Here is an 18336-nt window from a genome sequence, read left to right as displayed (position 1 = left end):
GGTCATTCCCTGACCTTTCCACATCCTCCATATTTGGTGGTCATGGGTGTGAACTCCGGTCTAATCAAGAGGCGTCTGCTATGCAATGCTGCTTCTGCCCACCTGACTACGGAGGCGGCACCCAAATTGTAATGGTAGCCACCAAACCATAGAAACTATGGAAGCAAGGAAAAAAAATTAAGAAATATAAAATGGAAAATAAAGTCATGTACCCAGATGTAAAAAGGAAATAATAAAAACAGTCAATTCATACATATGCCACAAGTGCTCAACATTTTCACTCAGTAGATGTTGTTGTACCATGCCCCTCTAGGGGGGTGGAGGTGTGTGCCCACAATGTCTGTATGGGTGTAGCCCCTGCTTAACTTAGAAACTTCTAATATTTTCCCTCCTCAACGTAGTTATAACATTTTGGACTTGTTAGTTAACTACTGTTCTTCCTATGCTCATCTAGTGATAAGTAGGACCGAATCTCGTATACTCTCAGCTGCCCACATCAACGCCAGAGCTTGCACTTAATCATCATGCAACACAGCAGCAATTCCCAAGGCAGAATGCGATAGTCCCACAGAAACTAGTAGTTGTTGTGGTGACTCTGTTGTCAGGGGGAAACAGGAAACATGCTAAGTAAAAAGGATAGGTGGAACAGGATCAAGTATGTCTGCCAGGGGCAAAGGTTGATGACGTTGTAGAGCGGATATCATCTTTTATGGGCCAAAAGGTGATATTGTTGTACACGTTAGCACTAATGATATTAAGAGTAGGAGACTGGCGGAATTACTTAACAAGTACAGGTCACTGTTGAAAAAAGCCGTGAATTAGGGTTGAATTTGAAAGTGTATACAATTCTGCCCAGACACAATACGAGGGAGTATATGATGAGAGCCTTGTCGATCAATTTGGCCCTGGAAAGATTGTGCAAGGCTCAAGGGATAGAATTTTTTTTCAGCGTGGTCTGTACTTGTTAACAGAAGGGACTGCTTCTACAGGGATGGAATACACTTAAACAGAAAAGGTGCGAGAATATTTGCTGATGCTATTGAGGCAGTGTTAGTGCGGGTCGGAAAACTGCTAGCTTGGGGGTATACAAGGACTAATAGATTAACAGTAGCCACTGGTAGACGTGAGAGTGATTCTTGCACTGCTTCTATTGGAATGAGCAGCAGCCTGGAAAACAAGATGCAGGGTATTTCAGAGACTGCCAGGAGTCATTGCAGTACAAATAAACACATGGGTTGTGTTAGGGTAGCTAAGAATAGGAACAGGTGCATGTACACTTGCATTAGCATTAGCATTAGTAGAGGCATTTGATGCAAGAAAGCAAGCTTATGCAGCATCAGCCAAAAAAAAAAAAAAAAAAAGTAACATAAATAAATAAAAATAACCACTTCCACTTCACCCCTCTGTTCGTTCGAAATACCTGTCCAGCTGAGCCTTAAACTTATTTAGGCTATCAACTTCCACGACAAGGGATGGAAGTCTGTTCCACCCACCAACCACCCGCTGGCTAAAGGCAAATTTCCGCACATCTATCCTACATCTGTCTTTCCTCAATTTGAATTTATGCCCTCTCAGGTGATTTTTCTGAGCTAGAGGAAGAATCCCATCAGCATTGAGCATGCTCAAACCATTCAAGGCTTTGTACACCTCTATCAGATCACCCCGCTGGTGCCTAGTTTCCAGACACTGTAATTTGCAAAACTTAAGCCTTTCTTCGTAAGAGAACCCCTTTGTCCCATTCACCAATCTAGTTGCCCTTCTCTATACTCGTTCCAGCAGCTCTACATCCTTCCTGAAATGAGGCCTCCAGGCCTGTATACAGTACTCTAGGTGTGGCCTGACCATTGCCTTATACAAGGGAATAATCACCTCCTTATCCCTGCTAGAAAAATTCCTATATATCATTGACAATACACCATGAGCTACTCTTGCAGCTCGTCTGCACTGCTCAGAGAACTTCATATCTGCCTGCACCACCACCACCAGGTCCCTTTCATTCTCTACCACTGTCAGTGTAGTACCACAGAGTTGATACGCTACTCTGGGGTTGCTGTTTCCCATATGTAGTACTTTACATTTGTCAATGTTAAACTTCATTTGCCACCTCGAAGCCCATCTGCTCAACCTTTCCAAATCCTGTTGCAGCAGCATAGTGTCAGTAGTGTCCTTGACAACCCTGCCAACCTTCGTATCGTCTGCAAACTTGGACATTAAGCCTGATATACCATCATCAATATCATTAAAAAGCCTTTCTAAGATCCAAGTATATAATATCAAAGTTATTCCCTGCATCCAGTTCTTTTGTGACTGCATCATAGTATCCAATCAAATTGGTCAGGCAAGACTTCCCCTTAACAAAACCATGCTGTGTCCTAGCTATAACTGAAGTCTTGTCTAGATGATCCTGCAGTGCTTCTTTCACCAGTGCCTCCATTAATTTTCCGGGAACAGAAGTTAAACTCACAGGTCTATAATTACTTGTGTCAGCCTTTGATCCCCCTTTGTGAATTGGGGTCACATTTGCACATCTCCAGTCAATGGGTACCTCCCCTGAGTCCAAGGAAGCTCTCATAATTATGGCTAAGGGTTTGCTTACCTCCTTTGCTGCCTCCTTTAATATAACTGGATAGATCCCATCCACCCCAGGTGCCTTTCTTGTGTTTATCTTCAACAATTTCTCCTCCACTTTGCTCTCAGTTATTACAAGATTCTCTAGCTTACTGCTAGAATTGAATACACCTCTGGCATTCCCCTCGCTGAATAACTCCTCATGTGTGAATGTCGATGCAAAATATTCATTTAGTTTGTTAGCTACCCGAGCAGGGTCATCAACAGTTGACCCATCGATCTCAAGTGGACCAATCTGATTCATCCCCTTCCTTCTAGAGTTTACATAAGTAAAGAACTCTTTGCTGTTTTTCTTCGCATCCCTTGCCAAGGATCTCTCGTAATCTGCCTTCGCCTGCCTAACCTCCTTTGTAACTTGGTTACAGATCAACTTGTATCTATCATAGGCGTCCGTGTCACGTGTTAATTTGTATGTATCCCATGCATTTTTCTTCTCTGCCATATGCCTCATTAGTTCATCTGACAACCATTTAGGCCTAAACCTTGAACAATATTTCTTAGTTGGTATGTAAAGCCTAGTAGCTTCCACGATAAGTTCTTTGAATGCTTCCCATTTTGAATTTGCTGTTGGCAATATCATCAGTTGATCCCACTGTATAGAATTTAAATACTGTCTCAGTCCATTGTAGTCGCCTTTACGAAAGCAATACCCCTTCCCTTTACCCCTAATGGTAGTTACCTCTTTGAGTAACTCCCACTTCAGCACACTGTGATCACTGCCACCAAGTGGTTCATTTATCTGCAGATTCTTAATGCATGAAGAATCACTACTGATAATCAAATCAAGAGTATTACTCCCTCTAGTTGCCTCCCGAACATGCTGATGTAGAAAACAATCATCCAATAAATCCACAAAAGCCTTGCTACTGTGTGAGTGACCAGCCCCCAAATTCCAGTCAATATCTGGGAAATTAAAATCCCCCATTATAAGACTCTCTGATTTACTGGCCCACTCTATTTCTCCGAACAGTTTCTTATTATACTCATCAGAGTCATTAGGCCTATAGCACACTCCTACTCTCAATTTTGATCTCCCAATGCTTATGTCACACCAAACTGACTCGACACTGCACTGTCCAGCGATGTCGACTGGCTTCACTTCCTTGGATTTTATGTGTTTTTTAACTAATAGCATAACCCCTCCTCCCTTCCTATCCTGTCTATCCTTTCTGTAGACATTGTACTCCCCAAATTCCAGTTCTGCATTTCTTATATCTGTGTGACACCACGTCTCTGAAATCCCCACAATATCTGCCTTTGATGTTTTGAGCAATACCTCAAATTCATCAAATTTATTTACTAAACTCCTAGCATTGGTGTACACACAAGTATACATGCACCTGTTCTTTTTCTTAGCTACCCTAACACAACCCATGTGTTTACTTGTACCCCAATGATTCCCAGCAGTCTCTGAAATATCCTGCATCTTATTTTCCAGGCTGCGGCTCATTCCAATAGAAGCAGTGCAAGAATCACTTTCACCTCTGCCAGTGGCTACTGTTAATCTATTAGTCCTTGTATCCCCCCAATCTAGCAGTTTTCCGACCCACCTAACATTGCCTCGATAGCATCAGCAAACATTCTTGCACCCTTTCTATTTAAGTGTATCCCATCCCTGTAGAAGCAGTCTCTCCTGTTAACAAGTACAGACCAGGCTGAAAAAAATTCTACCCCTTGAGCCCTGCACAATCTTTCCAGGGCCGAATTGATTGATATACTCGATATACTCGAATTGATATACTCCGCATGTACACCAATGCAAGGAGTTTAGTAAATAAATTTGATGAATTTGAGGTATTGCTCAAAACATCAAAGGCAGATATTGTTGGTATATCAGAGACATGGTGTCACACAGATATAAGGAATGCAGAACTGGAATTTGGAGTATGATATTAGTTAAAAAAACACATAAAATCCAAGGAAGTGAAGCCAGTCGACATTGCTGGACAGTACATTGTCAAGTCAGTTTGGTGTGACATAAACATTGGGAAATCAAAATTGAGAGTACGAGTGTGTTTAGGCCTAATGACTCTGATGAGTATAATAAGAAACTGTACAGGGAAATAGAGTGTGCCAGTAAATCAGAGAGTCTTATAATGGGGGATTTTAATTTCCCAGATATTGACTGGAATTTGCAAGCTCTTAATGCATGAATAATCACTACTGATAATCAGATCAAGAGTATGCTGATAAAGGAATGTCTAGGTGACAATGATCACAGTGTGCTGAAGTGGGATTTACTCAAAGAGATAACTACCATTAGGGGTAAAGGGAAGGGTTTCTGCTTTTGTAAAGGCGACTACTGTGGTCCGAGACAGTATTTTCATTCTGTATGGTGGGAACAACTGATTATGTTACCAACAGCAAATTCAAAATGGGAAGCATTCAAAGAATTTATCTTGGAAGCTGCTAGGCTTTACATGCTTCCTAAGAAATATTGTTCAAGGTTTAGGCCTAAATGGATGTCAGATGAACTAATGAGACATATGACAGAGAAGAAAAATGCATGAGTTCCATATAAATTAATGGGTGACATGAAAGCCTATGAGAGATATAAGCTGGTCTGTAACCAAGTCACAAAGAGAATATTCAGGCAAAGGCAGATTTTGAGAAATCTTTGGCGAAGGATGCAAAGAAAAACAACAAAGAGTTCTTTACCTATGTAAATAAACTCTAGAAAGAAAGGGATGAATCAGATTAGTCCACTGGATATTGACGGTTCAACTGTTGATGATCCTGCTCAGGTGTCTAACAAACTAAATGAGTATTTTGCATCTACATTCACCCATGAGGAATTATTCAGGGAGGGGAATGCCAGAGGTGAGTTAAACTCTGGCAGTGAACTAGAAGATTTTTTAGTAACTGAGGGGAAAGTGGAGGAGAAATTGTTGAAGATAAACATAAAAAAGGCACACAGGGTGAATGGGATCTATCCAGTTATATTAAAGGAGGCAGCAAAGGAAGTAAGCAAACCCTTAGCCATAATTATTAGAGCTTCTTTTGACTCAGGGGAAGTACCCATGGACTGGAGATGCACAAATGTGACCCCAATTCACAAAGGAGGATCAAAGGGCAACACTAGTAATTATAGACCTGTTAGTTTGACTTCTGTTCCAGAAAAATTAATGGAGGCACTGGTTAAAGAAGCACTGAAGGATCACCTAGACAAGACGTCAGTTATAGCTCGGACACAGCATAGTTTTGTTGAGGGAAAGTCTTGCCTGACCAATTTGATTGGATACTATGATGTGGTCACAAAGGAACTGGATGCAGGGAATAATTTGATATCATATATTTGGATCTTAGAAAGGCTTTTGATACTGTTGCACATGAAAGTTGCTGAACAAATTGGAGCAATGTGGCATTGGAGGCAAGTTGCTGCTAAAGGGATGGTTTGAGTGGGAGAAGACAGAGAGAGTGGTAATCAATGGACACTGCTCAACGTGGGCTAATGTTATTAGTGGAGTCCATCAGGGTTTAGTTGGGTCCATTGTTGTTTTCTGTATTTTTAAATGATATTGATGATGGTATATCAAGTAATGTCCAAGTTTGCAGACGATACGAAGGTTGGCAGGGTTGTTAAGGACACTAATAACAGTACGCTGCTGCAACAGGATCTAGAAAAGTTGAGCAGATGTGCTGAGAGGTGGCAAATGAAGTTTAACATTGACAAATGTGAAGTACTACATATGGGAAGTAGTAACCCCAAGCCCGGCTGCGAAAGGAGGAGGGTCATCCTGCCAAAATGACCAGAACCGGGAAACCGGGGAAACTAGGCAAGAAACCGCATGAAATTCGGAACAAGCTCTTACAACAATGTTACCGCATCCGGGGTAGCTGATGCACCAGCACTGGGGAACCAGGGTACTGGTGTGAAGTGGACCACTGGCCACAGAACAAGCTGTTATAACAATGTTACCGCGTCCAGGGTAGCCGATGCGCCAGCACTGGGGACCCAGGGTGCTGGTGTGAAGTGGATCACTGGCCACAGCAATAAGCTTACTACGCCGAAAAGGACAACTAACATTGGCGAATGGAATGTTCGAACGGGGCACCACGTTGGACAAAAGGAAATCATTGCCCAAGAACTACTTAGGTGCAAGATATCAATCGCGGCATTATCTGAATTAAGGCTCACCGAGTCTGGAACGATGATCATCCAACCACCAGCACCTAATGAAGCGGTTATGCTATTCTACTCTGGTGGTGAGAAACGAGAAGCAGGAGTGGGCTTTATGGTCGATGCTCAGGCCACCAGTAGTGTGATCGCTTTCTAACCAATATCGGACCGCCTGGCAGTCCTTACTGTCAAGGGCACCATCAAGACCCATATTATCTCCGCCTATGCACCAACTGAGACTAGCCTGGACCCGACCAAGAATGACTTCTACAACCAGCTCCAACATACGCTGGATTCAATTCCGCAGACAGAAGTGATCATCCTCGCAGGGGACTTTAATGCCCATATTGGCGTGGACAGATCTGGTTGGGAAACAACAATGGGCAAGTTTGGCCATGGGAAGGTCAATGACAACGGCTTACATTTGTTGTCCTTTGCCGCATCTAACAACCTGATTATTGGAAACAGCCATTTCCAGCACCCTCAAAAACATCAACTTACATGGCGAAATCCATCTGGCAAGGACTCAGCAATCCTGGACTACATTTTGATCAATGCCAGATTTCGCTCATCACTCATGGACGTTCGTGCCATGAGGGGACCTGATTGCGGATCTGATCACTACCTCATCCGGGCTAAGGTGCAGCTCAAATTACGGCATGCAAAAAGATCATCTCGGTCAGCCAAGCTGGACTGGAGGCAGCTAATGAATGCTGCCAACAAACAGATATATCAGATCGCCCTATCCAACCGCTTCGAGATGCTGGCCGTGCCCGAGGATATAAATGAAGAAGAAAAGCAGATCTCTGATGCCATCCTGGAATGTGCCAAGCCCCTATGTCCACCTGCCCGACGTCGAACGCAACCATGAATATCAGACGAGTGCCTCGACCTCGTGAACAAATGGAAACAGTCAAAGTTGGTCGACTTTGAACGGTACCGGCAGCTAAACCGAGAAGTCCGACAAAGAATGACAGCAGAAAGAGAAGCATACTGGAACCAAGTGGCAGACGATCTTGAAGTGGCGGCATCCAAAAACGAGTACCGCACTCTCTACCGCACCCTCAGATGTCTGAGTGGAAAGACCAAATTGACTAGTGACAACATCAAGAATGCTGATGGGACCTTCGTGCGATCACCATCCGAATGCCTGCAACGGTGGAGTGAATTCTTCAAAGCTTTGTATAATCACGACCCACCTCAGGGACCGCCAGCAACAGCACTCTTGATCGACCCCCCTGAGGTCTCCATGGTCGATGTTGAGCCTAGAGTAGAAGAAGTGAAAGCAGCCATACAATCCCTGAAGAATGGCAGGGCACCAGGATTGGACCAAGTCACCACAGAAGCGATCGAAGCCAGGGGAGATGTACTGCTTCGCCGACTACACTCACTCCTCAAAACCATCTGGTGCACTGAACAAATTCCGTTAACATGGAGGAAAGCCATTATCGTACCGATCCACAAGAAAGGTGATAACCGAGACTGCAAGAACTACCGTGGCATCAGCCTCCTTTCCATCATCGGAAAGGTCTTTATGAAGATCATCCAGTCAAGACTGCAAAAACATCGCTAGCAAACCAGTCGAGAAGAACAGGCAGGATTTAGACCCGGGCGAGGATGCTGTGATCAAATCTTTGCCATTCGTCAGCTGATGGAGGAGAGGATCCGGTGTGGACAGCGAACCGTCATTGTTTTCATTGACTTTAAGTCTGCTTTCGACTGTGTCCACCGGCCTGCCTTATGGAAACTACTAGAGGTTGAACATGTACCTCGAAAAGTCATCACACTCCTCCAAACTGCATACAACGGTTTAACCAGCCAGGTGTGCATCCAGAACGATTTATCTGAGGAATTTACCATCCAAACTGGAGTCCGCCAAGGGGATGTAGCCTCCCCGTTGCTTTTCAACATCGTGGTCGACGCCATTATGAGGCAAGCATTCAGAAACAGACAGGGCATACAATATGACAAGGATCACTATGTGACTGACCTGGTGTTTGCTGATGATAGTGCTATCCTTGCCGGTAACGACGCTGAAGCCACGGACATCCTCTACGACATTGCCCGCATTGCCCGGCCACACGGTTTGAAGATCAATGCTGGTAAGACAAAGGCCCTGACAACAGATGGGTCACAAGCCACCATCTATCTCGAAGGCGTCCAGATCGAGCAAGTGCTGGACTTTAAATACCTTGGGTCGCTGGTCCAGGAGAAGAAAGTTGCATCCACCATGGAAATCCACAGCAGAATTGGACAGGCGGCCACTACGTTCGCTTCGCTCAAATGGTGTCTGTGGAAGAGGACCAACATTTCCACAAAGACTAAAATCTGACTCTTTGGACTTTGATCCTGCCCATTCTTCTTTACGGATCAGAAACATGGATTTGTCTCAAGTTAGATTTGAACAAACTTGAGGTATTCCAAATGCGATGCCTGCGGCAGATTTTGGGCATCTCTCTTCGCGACCGCATCACTAATGATACCATCCGCGCCAGATGCCAACAGCAACCAACGATTGCCGACCAAATCCAAAGCGAAGGCTCAGATGGTTTGGCCACGTATGTAGAATGGGCACGAACAGAATACCATCCACACTCCTTTGGAGACAACGACCCACCCAATGGAGCATCCAACGGACCGCGCCTAGGAAAACGTGGGCCAAGCAAGTGGAAGATGACTTGAAGAGCCGACGTCTCGACCTTAACCAGGCCAGGACTGAAGCCATGGATCGTAAGGTATGGAAGAACATCACAGAGCAAGTCCGAAACCCTGCGGCACCTACAGCAGCATACTGGTTGCATGGCCAACCGCCTCCCCCAGCTGCCAGCTAAGGACCAAAGAAGAAGAAGAACCCCAGAGTAACCCCATACTAAACTGACAATGGTAGAGAATGAAAAGGACCTGGGGTAATTGTGTAGACAGATATGAAGTTTCTGAGCAATGCAAACGGTCTGCAAGAGTAGCTCATGGTGTCTTGTCAATGATGTACAGAAATTTTTCTAGCAGGGATAAGGAGATGTTATGCCCTTGTAACAAAGGGTTGCTCTTACAAAGATTATTGCTATTATCTCACTTTTGGAACCATTTTTTTATAACCTTTTCCTCCAATTCTGTTCTTTTGCTACTAGAAGAAATGTTTTAAGCAAAATGCATGCAATGCGTCGGTTATTTCTAGCAGGGATAAGGAGGTGATTATTCCCTTGTATAAAGCTGTGGTCAGGCTACACCTTGAGTACTGTATACAGGTCTGGAAGCCTCATTTCAAGAAGGACGTAGAGCTGCTGGAACGAGTACAGAGAAGGGAAACAAGATTAGTGAATGGAACAAAGGGGTGCTCTTATGAAGAAAGGCTTAAGTTTTGCAAATTACACAGTGTCTGGAGACTAGGCACCGGCGAGGTGATCTGATAGAGGTGTATAAAGCCTTGAATGGTTTGAGCATGCTCAATGCCGATGGGATTCTTCCTCTTGCTCAGAATAATCACCTGAGAGAGCATAAATTCAAATTGAGGAAAGACAGATTTAGGATAGATGGATGGAAGTTTGCCTTTAGCCAGCGGGTAGTTGGTTGGTGGAACAAACTTCCGTCCTTTGTTGCGGAAGTTGATAGCCTAAATGAATTTAAGTCTGAGCTGGACAGGTATTTGGAACTAACCGAGGGGTGAAATGGGAGCGAGTTTTTTTTTTGGCTGATGCTGCATAATCTTACTTTCTTGCATCATATGCCTCTACTAATGCTAATGCCACTGTCATGAAAAACATGCAGTTTGGAATGGTGCGTTGTGTTACATCAACAAATCCCAAATCATTTATAGCTTTGTTGTGTCGCAATAAATTTCTTCTTATCCCTACATAAGTTATTTTCTGGTAACTTAAGAGATTTTAGCAGAGAGTGAAAAGAAGCTTTCTTCAAAACTCAATATTATTTATTAACAGAACAAATAATACATTTATACCACACGCATTATTAGTATTATTTACAATATATTTAATATAACATATATTCCCTAACATTATTTATCATAAGGATATTTAAGCATGAGACCAACAATATACGCTAAGTTCAGAAATATTAAAGAATTATCATAATTCTCTGGAAAAATATCCCCTTCTCAATAAACAATATTACTACAACTGAAACCCATCTATTAGGTTATAAGTATACCAAAATGAGAAGCACAACATATGTTAGCTTTCCAGAATAATAGGGTATAAGACATTGAAAGTGTAACCCTCTCGTTATGATATTTGCTTTACTGCAACTATTATATAATTCTCCCTAACTGAAAGATGAACTGTGTTAACATGAAAATATTATGACACTTTAGTATTTAACATACTTTAACAGGAAACTCTTTATACACATTTAACCATTTTAACATTTAACAAGAAACACTAACATTTTACAGGAAAAAATGTACACATATTTAGGTTTACTAGGGCAAAACCATTTTCTCACTAGTTCAATATAGACCTCGCATACAAGAGCTTTCATACTTATAATATAACCACTTACCAGCATATGAGCTGCTGCCTCATCTGAAGTCACTCCTTGAGCTTCCTTCATCTGGTAGGGTCTGTTTTGGGTGTTGGTCAACTTTGTTCCATCTGTTGGGGAGCAACCATGGGTGCTGCTCCTGTCAGAAAGATGACTATGAAGCCCTCACTTTTATAACCACTTCTTTTCTTCTGCACTCACATCTTACCAAACTCCACTGCCCCATACTGCACACAATAACCACTAAACAACCCCTTTTATTCCCAACATCCACCTACACTGTTCTATAAATTGAATGTCTGAATTCCACATCCGGTGCTCCAGTTTACCCTTTTATGGAAATTGCAATGCGGTAGTATATATGCATGAGGTTACTGCTTTCTGAGGCTGAAAACATCTTACATGAGAGAGAGAGAGAGAGAGAGAGAGAGAGAGAGAGAGAGAGAGAGAGAGAGAGAGAGAGAGAGAGAGAGAGAGAGAGAGAGAGAGAGAGAGAGAGAGAGAGAGCTGGTGTTTTCTGCGCTGCTTCTCCCAATGCACAAAATAAAACCTACCCACATACGTGCTTTTATTGACCTCCCTTGACCTGCAAGGGGTTACTGTGGTTCTCCAGTTACACCACTAGGCCTTCACAACCATTCCTATGGCTCTGTTACAGTGGGATTTCACAATACTTATGCCTCTACATGTATCTTGTTTTAGAATGGGATTCGAAAATCAGAACAGTGAGTTAATCTTATATAAACTAGAGTGTGTTAATTTGGAAATAAATTTACATAAATCTAATTAAATGAGAAGCACAAAATTCCACTGTGACAATGTTCAAATGGATGTATCTCTTCCTCCACAACATTTATACCTTTTTTGTTTGGAGGTTTACATTTAAAAAAAAAGAAAAAAAAAGCTAAGCACCCAAATTCTTTGCATCGTGAACACTCTCTGCATGCTTATTAAACTTCAAAAATTTTCCTTTTCTTAACTTTGTCTTCTCTCTCTGTCTCTATCTCTCCCCCTCCTCCCTCTCTTGCAATCATGCAACCAAACTTCTGTCATTTTATCATTTATGTCTGCCACATTGGGCTCTTGTGTAGATTAACAGGGGAAAAAATGATTGTCTGAGAACAAACTAATAAAATTATAACTATTAGCTGTAATGAAATATTTGTGAACAAAATCTTCTGCAGAAATAACTTTATGGCCATCCTGTTTGTGTATATATACTTTCTGAAAATGAGGCCATCCTGTTTGTCTATATGTACTTTCTGAAAATAAGGGAAACTACTTCATTCATTTTACTGTTAATTGAGTAAAATGTGCATAACTTTTCTTTTAATTTTTTTTAAAATTCTGGTTTGATAAAAAAAAAAGTGATTTGCTTGCAACAGCATTTTAAAATTGTACTTTTTATCTGCACATTCTCTTTGTGTAAGACATTTCACATGCAGTAATATAATCGCTAAACATTTACACTTTGTTTCAATAATGTTGTTGTAATATATATTTTTTTCACATGAAATAGCCCTACCTACAAGCTAAGTCAGCAAGTTCCAAAAACGCAGACTACAACAATAACATATGAAACCCATAGGACAATTCCTGTCACTTCCAGTCCTGCTCCAACAGCATCATCTGCCACTAAAGAGTTGGATGACCTGATGGCTTCCCTGTCAGATTTTAAGGTATAAAATATTTATATTAGTGTGTAGTTAGCTTCAAGTTTGGATGTATAATGCTAATACAGAATCACAGTGTGGTGCCAAAATAAGTATTTCAAACAAGGAGATGCTTAATCCACATGTCAGTAATAAATATTTAATTTTATTGAAATATAGTAGAAGATAGAAAAGCCTTGGTGTATTCAGTTTTACTAATACATTAGAGATTTTCTATTTTGTGGAACTCTTCATTGAGCCTATTGTTGCTTGGGAGGGGTCCACGGTGCATTAAAGAAAATCATTTTTTTGCTCATATTCTTACTGTTGTTGCAGATGTCCATATCCTATGCTGTTTTATTAACTCAGCACTAGTCATGCAACTTCTACAAATACAGTTGCACAGAACCCAATTTTTTTTTTTTTTTTTTGGAAAAAGTGTTTGGATTTTTTAAATTTTGATTGCAGTGCACTAATATTTCTTCTTTTTTTAATGTTCATTAAGTACTTATTGCAAGTAATTTTTTTCATTTTTAATATAAAATTAAATATATTTTAAAAATTCTGTGTTTTTTAACATGTTTTTTTAAACAGAAAATGCATTAATAATGCTGAAAATGAAAATAAAAAGTTACATTCATAAAATAGAAACATGAAACTTAATCCGGGAGGGAGGAGGGAGAAAGGTTAATCTGCCAATGTTTCTGTTGATGTTGTCCAATAATTAACAACACACTAGCTAAGAGCAAGCTTTCTGCAATCCAGTCTAACTCCCCCCCCCCATAAATTGAATTTATGTCTTCTAGTTCTGGAATCATTTAAACAGTGAAAATTTCACCATCTTTCATTTTCTTTCAATCAAATCTCTAAGGTATCTCGTTTCCAAGCTCTGTAGCCCATGTATTCAGTCTTAACAGATAAAGTCTTAACACGAGTTCCCTGTTAGTTTGACTTCTGTTCCTGGGAAAATAATGGAGTCACTAGTTAAAGAAGCATTGCAGGATCATCTAGACAAGACTGCAGTAATAATTCAGACACAGCATGGGTTTGTTAAGGGGAAGTCTTGTCTGAGCAATTTGATTGGATACTATGATGTGATCACAAAGGAACTGGATGCAAAAAATAATTTTGATATCCTTTACTGTACTTGGATTTCTGGAAAGCTTTTGATACTGCTGCACATGGAAGACTACTGTACAAATTGGAGCAGTATGGCATTAAGGGCAAGTTGCTACAATGGATAAAAGGATGATTGAGTGAAAGAAGACAGAGTGGTAATGAATGGACACTGCTCTTTGTGGACTAATGTTATTAGTGGTTGCTCCCCAGGGTTAAATGTTGGACCCATTGTTATTTTGTATATTTATCAATGATATTGATGAAGGTATAGCAAGCTGAATGTCAGAGTTTGCAGATGATACAAAAGTTGGCAGGGTTGTTAATAACAGTAATGACAGTATTGTCCTTGAGGTTGCCACAGACATTCTCTCAGATATGCCAGACAAGCTGTACTTGCTACCTGAGAGTCTGAAATGCTGATGGAACTGATATTCGGGTGACATTCAAGTCAAGTGGACCCAATTTCGGCGAAGTCTGAATGGTCTGTGACAGCCAAATCCTCTGCTTGCACCTTCACGATGGTGGGACGGTAGTAACCCTGGGTATAAACCTCCATGCATAAGCACGCTGGGTGACCACCCAGGTATGAACCAACTTAAGCAGGGGTCGAGGTTTGGTACTCACACTACATGGAGGAATGCTGCCCCTCTGTGAAACCAGGCAATACTAGGTGGTAGATGACTCTCATCAACCGGTGCAATACCACCACTTTGCTTATTGGAGGCTTGAAGTGGTGGAACCCATGTTTAGTCTCCAGAGCTAAGTTCCGGTCAACCTTTCCCCATCTTTTCCATCATGCAGTGTGACTGATGACTTTTGAGGTTATGATGAACATCATGGCGAGATCCAATCTTCCTTACATTTCGAGGGTACAGCTCTAAAATGGTATTTGCAGTATGACCGCTAGTTAGAACACTGGACCGAACCTATTGGTAACTCTTTAGGAGGCTACCGGATCAGCTAGTGTACAATACTGCTACCTCTACTCTGCCAGATTGTGACTGGAGGGAGTCAGAGTAGTGTGTATGCGGAGGACATTGTCGAGGCCACGTTATGTCAAGGATCTGGGTATATTCTTACCATGTGTACGCCATATCCAAAAATTTCATTAATTCATACAGCATGTCCTCCCCCACTTTTCCTTACTATTGAATACACAATGAATTGTCAAACTAATAGAGTAAGCTTATCTGCGAAAAGATCTAAACCTCTTAAAGAGTTCCTGTGTTCATTTCACAAATATACATGGTCTCAGTTCTAATCTCAACGACATCCATTTCCACTTGCAGTCTGCCAAACCCCATATATTTTTTCTCACAGAATCTCAGTTATCAGTTGATTCAACTACTGCTCATTTCAGTTGCCCAAATTATTCTCTGTATGATTCCTTTCGCCTCAAAGGTCGTACTTGTGCATATGTCTGTTCTGATATTTCCTCTCAAAGAATTGGTAATTTAGAATCTCCTCTCTTTGATCTTCTGTGGCTTAAAATCCCTCTACTTCATTGTATTAAATTCATCTGTTGTCTCTACCATTCTCCCAACTCATTGAACGAACTAGGGGTTGAATTTGAAAGTGTCTGCAATTCTGCCCAGACACGATAGAAGGGAGTATATGATGAGAGCCCTGTCGATCAATTCGGCCCTGGAAAGATTGTGCAAGGCTCATGGGGTAGAATTTTTTTTCAGCCTGCTCTGTACTTGATAACAGGAGAGACTGCTTCTACACTTTAATAGAAAGGGTGCAAGAAAGTTTGCTGATGCTATCGAGGCAGTGTTAGGTGGGTCGGAAAACTGCTAGATTGGGAGGATACAAGGACTAATAGATTAACAGTAGCCACTGGCAGAGGTGAAAGTGATTCTTGCACTGCTTATATTGGAATGAGCACCAGCTTGGAAAATAAAATGCAGGATATTTCAGAGACTGCTGGGAGTCATTGAGGTACAAGTAAACACATGGGTTCGGTTAGGGTAGCTAAGGAAAAGAACAAGTTCATGTATACTTGCATGTACACCAATGCTAGGAGTTTGGTTAATAAATTTGATGAATTTGAGGTATTGCTCAAGGCATCAAAGGCGGAATTGTTGGGATATCAGAGACGTGGTGTCACACAGATATAAGTAATGCAGAACTGAAATTTGGGGAGTACAATGTCTACAGAAAGGATAGACAGGATAGGAAGGGAGGAGGGGTTATGCTATTAGTTAAGAAACACATAAAATCCAAGGAAATGAAGCCAGTCCACATCGCTGGACAGTGCAGTGTCGAGTCAGTTTGGTGTGACATAAGCATTGGGAGATCAAAATTGAGAGTAGGAGTGTGCTATAGGCCTAATGACTCTGATGAGTATAATAAGAAACTGTACAGGGAAATAGAGTGGGCCAGAAAATCAGAGAGTCTTATAATGGGAGGTAGATTTTAATTTCCCAGATATTGACTGGAATTTGTGGGTTGGTCACTCACACACTAGCAACGCTTTTGTGGATTTATTGGATGATTGTTTTCTAAATCAGCATGTTCGGGAAGCAACTAGAGGGAGCAATACTCTTGATTTGATTATCAGTAGTGATTCTTCATGCATTAAGAATCTGCAGATACAGGAACCACTAGGTGGCAGTGATCACAGTGTGCTGAAGTGGGATTTACTCAAGGAGGTAACTACCATCAGGGGTAAAGGGAAGGGTTATTGCTTTCGTAAAGGCGACTACAATGGTCTGAGACAGTATTTAAATTCTATACAGTGGGGCCAACTGATGATGTTACCAACAGCAAACTCAAAATGGGAAGCATTCAAAGAAATTATCTTGGAAGCTACTAAGCTTTACATATCAACTAAGAAATATTGTTCAAGGTTTAGGCCTAAGTGGATGAGAGATGAACTAATGAGACATATGGCAGAGAAGAAAAATGCATGGGATACATATAAATTAACATGTGACACAGAAGCCTATGATAGATATAAGTTGATCTGTAACCAAGTTGCAAAGGAGGTTAGGCAGGCGAAGGAAGATTACGAGAAATCTTTGGCAAGGGATGCAAAGAAAAAAAGCAGGGAGTTCTTTACTTATGTAAACTCTAGAAGCATGGGGATGAATCAGTTTGGTCCACTTGATATCGATGGTTCAACTGTTGATGATCCTGCTCAGGTAGTTAACAAACTAAATCAATATTTTGCATGAACATTCACACATGAGGAGTTATTCAGGAAGGGGAATGCCATAGATGGAGTAAACACTGGCAGTGAGCTAGATGATCTTGTAATAATTGAGTGTAAAGTGGAGGAGAAATTGTTGAAGATATATACAAGAAAGGCACCTGGGGTGGATGGGGTCTATCCAGTTATATTAAAGGAGGCAGCAAAGGAAGTAAGCATACCATTAGCCATAATTATGCGAGCTTCCTTGGACTCAGGGGAGGTACCCACAGACTGGAGATGTGCAAATGTAACCCCAATTCACAAAGGAGGATCAAAAGCTGACACAAGTAATTATAGACCTGTGAGTTTAACTTCTGTTCCACGAAAATTAATGGAAGCATTGGTTAAAGAAGCACTGCTGGATCATCTTGACAAGAATTCAGTTATAGCTCAGACACAGCATGGTTTTGTTAAGGGAAGGTCTTGCCTGACCAATTTGATTGGATACTAGGATGTAATCACAAAAGAATTGGAAGCAGGGAATAACTTTGATATTATATATTTGGATCTTAGAAAGGCTTTTGATACTGTTGCACATGGAAGACTGCTGCACAAATTGAAGCAGTGTGGCATTGGTGGCAAATTATTGCTATGGATAAAGGGATGGTTTAGTGGCAGAAGACAAAGAGTGTTAATTAATGGACACTGCTCGTCATGACTAATGATATTAGTGGAAGTCCTGTGTTCAGTGTTGGGTCCATTGTTGTTTTCTGTATTTATAAATAATATTGATGATGGTATATCAAGCTTAATGTCCAAGTTTGCAGACTATACAAAGGTTGAAAGGGTTGTTAAGGACGCTGCTGACACTGTGCTGCTGCAACAGGATCTCGAAAGGTTGAGCAGATGGGCTGAGAGGTGGGAATTGAAGTTTAACATCGACAAATGTAAAGTACTACATATGGGAAACAGCAACCCCAGAGCAAAGTATCAACTCTATGGTACTACACTGACAGTGGTAGAGAATGAAAAGGACCTGGGGGTAATTGTGCAGGCAGATATGAAGTTCTCTGACAGTGCAGACGGGCTGCAAGAGTAGCTCATGGTGTCTTGTCAATTATATGCAGGAATTGTTTTAACAGGGATAGGGAGGTGATTATTCCCTTGTATAAGGCAATGGTCGG

At 41.4% G+C, this 18336-nt stretch overlaps 1 protein-coding gene across 5 annotated transcripts in view; it reads left to right on the top strand.

Moving 5' to 3' along the window:
• The window catches only part of LOC150085123 (paxillin-like), a 273123-nt gene that overhangs the window by 189071 nt on the left and 65716 nt on the right, over nucleotides 1-18336 (top strand). For all 5 annotated transcript variants that reach the window (XM_090373882.1, XM_090373881.1, XM_090373884.1 and 2 more), the window contains exon 5: nucleotides 12765-12924. In XM_090373882.1, coding sequence (XP_090230008.1) covers nucleotides 12765-12924 — 160 coding nt within the window. The remainder of the gene's footprint in view (nucleotides 1-12764; nucleotides 12925-18336) is intronic.

This window comes from Mastigoproctus giganteus, chromosome 5 (genome assembly GCF_048544385.1).
Source record: "Mastigoproctus giganteus isolate SK-2022 chromosome 5, ASM4854438v1, whole genome shotgun sequence".
Classification (NCBI taxonomy): domain Eukaryota; kingdom Metazoa; phylum Arthropoda; class Arachnida; order Uropygi; family Thelyphonidae; genus Mastigoproctus; species Mastigoproctus giganteus.
The sequence above is the reverse complement of the archived record's forward strand: the minus strand, read 5'-3'. Positions and strand labels throughout refer to the sequence as shown.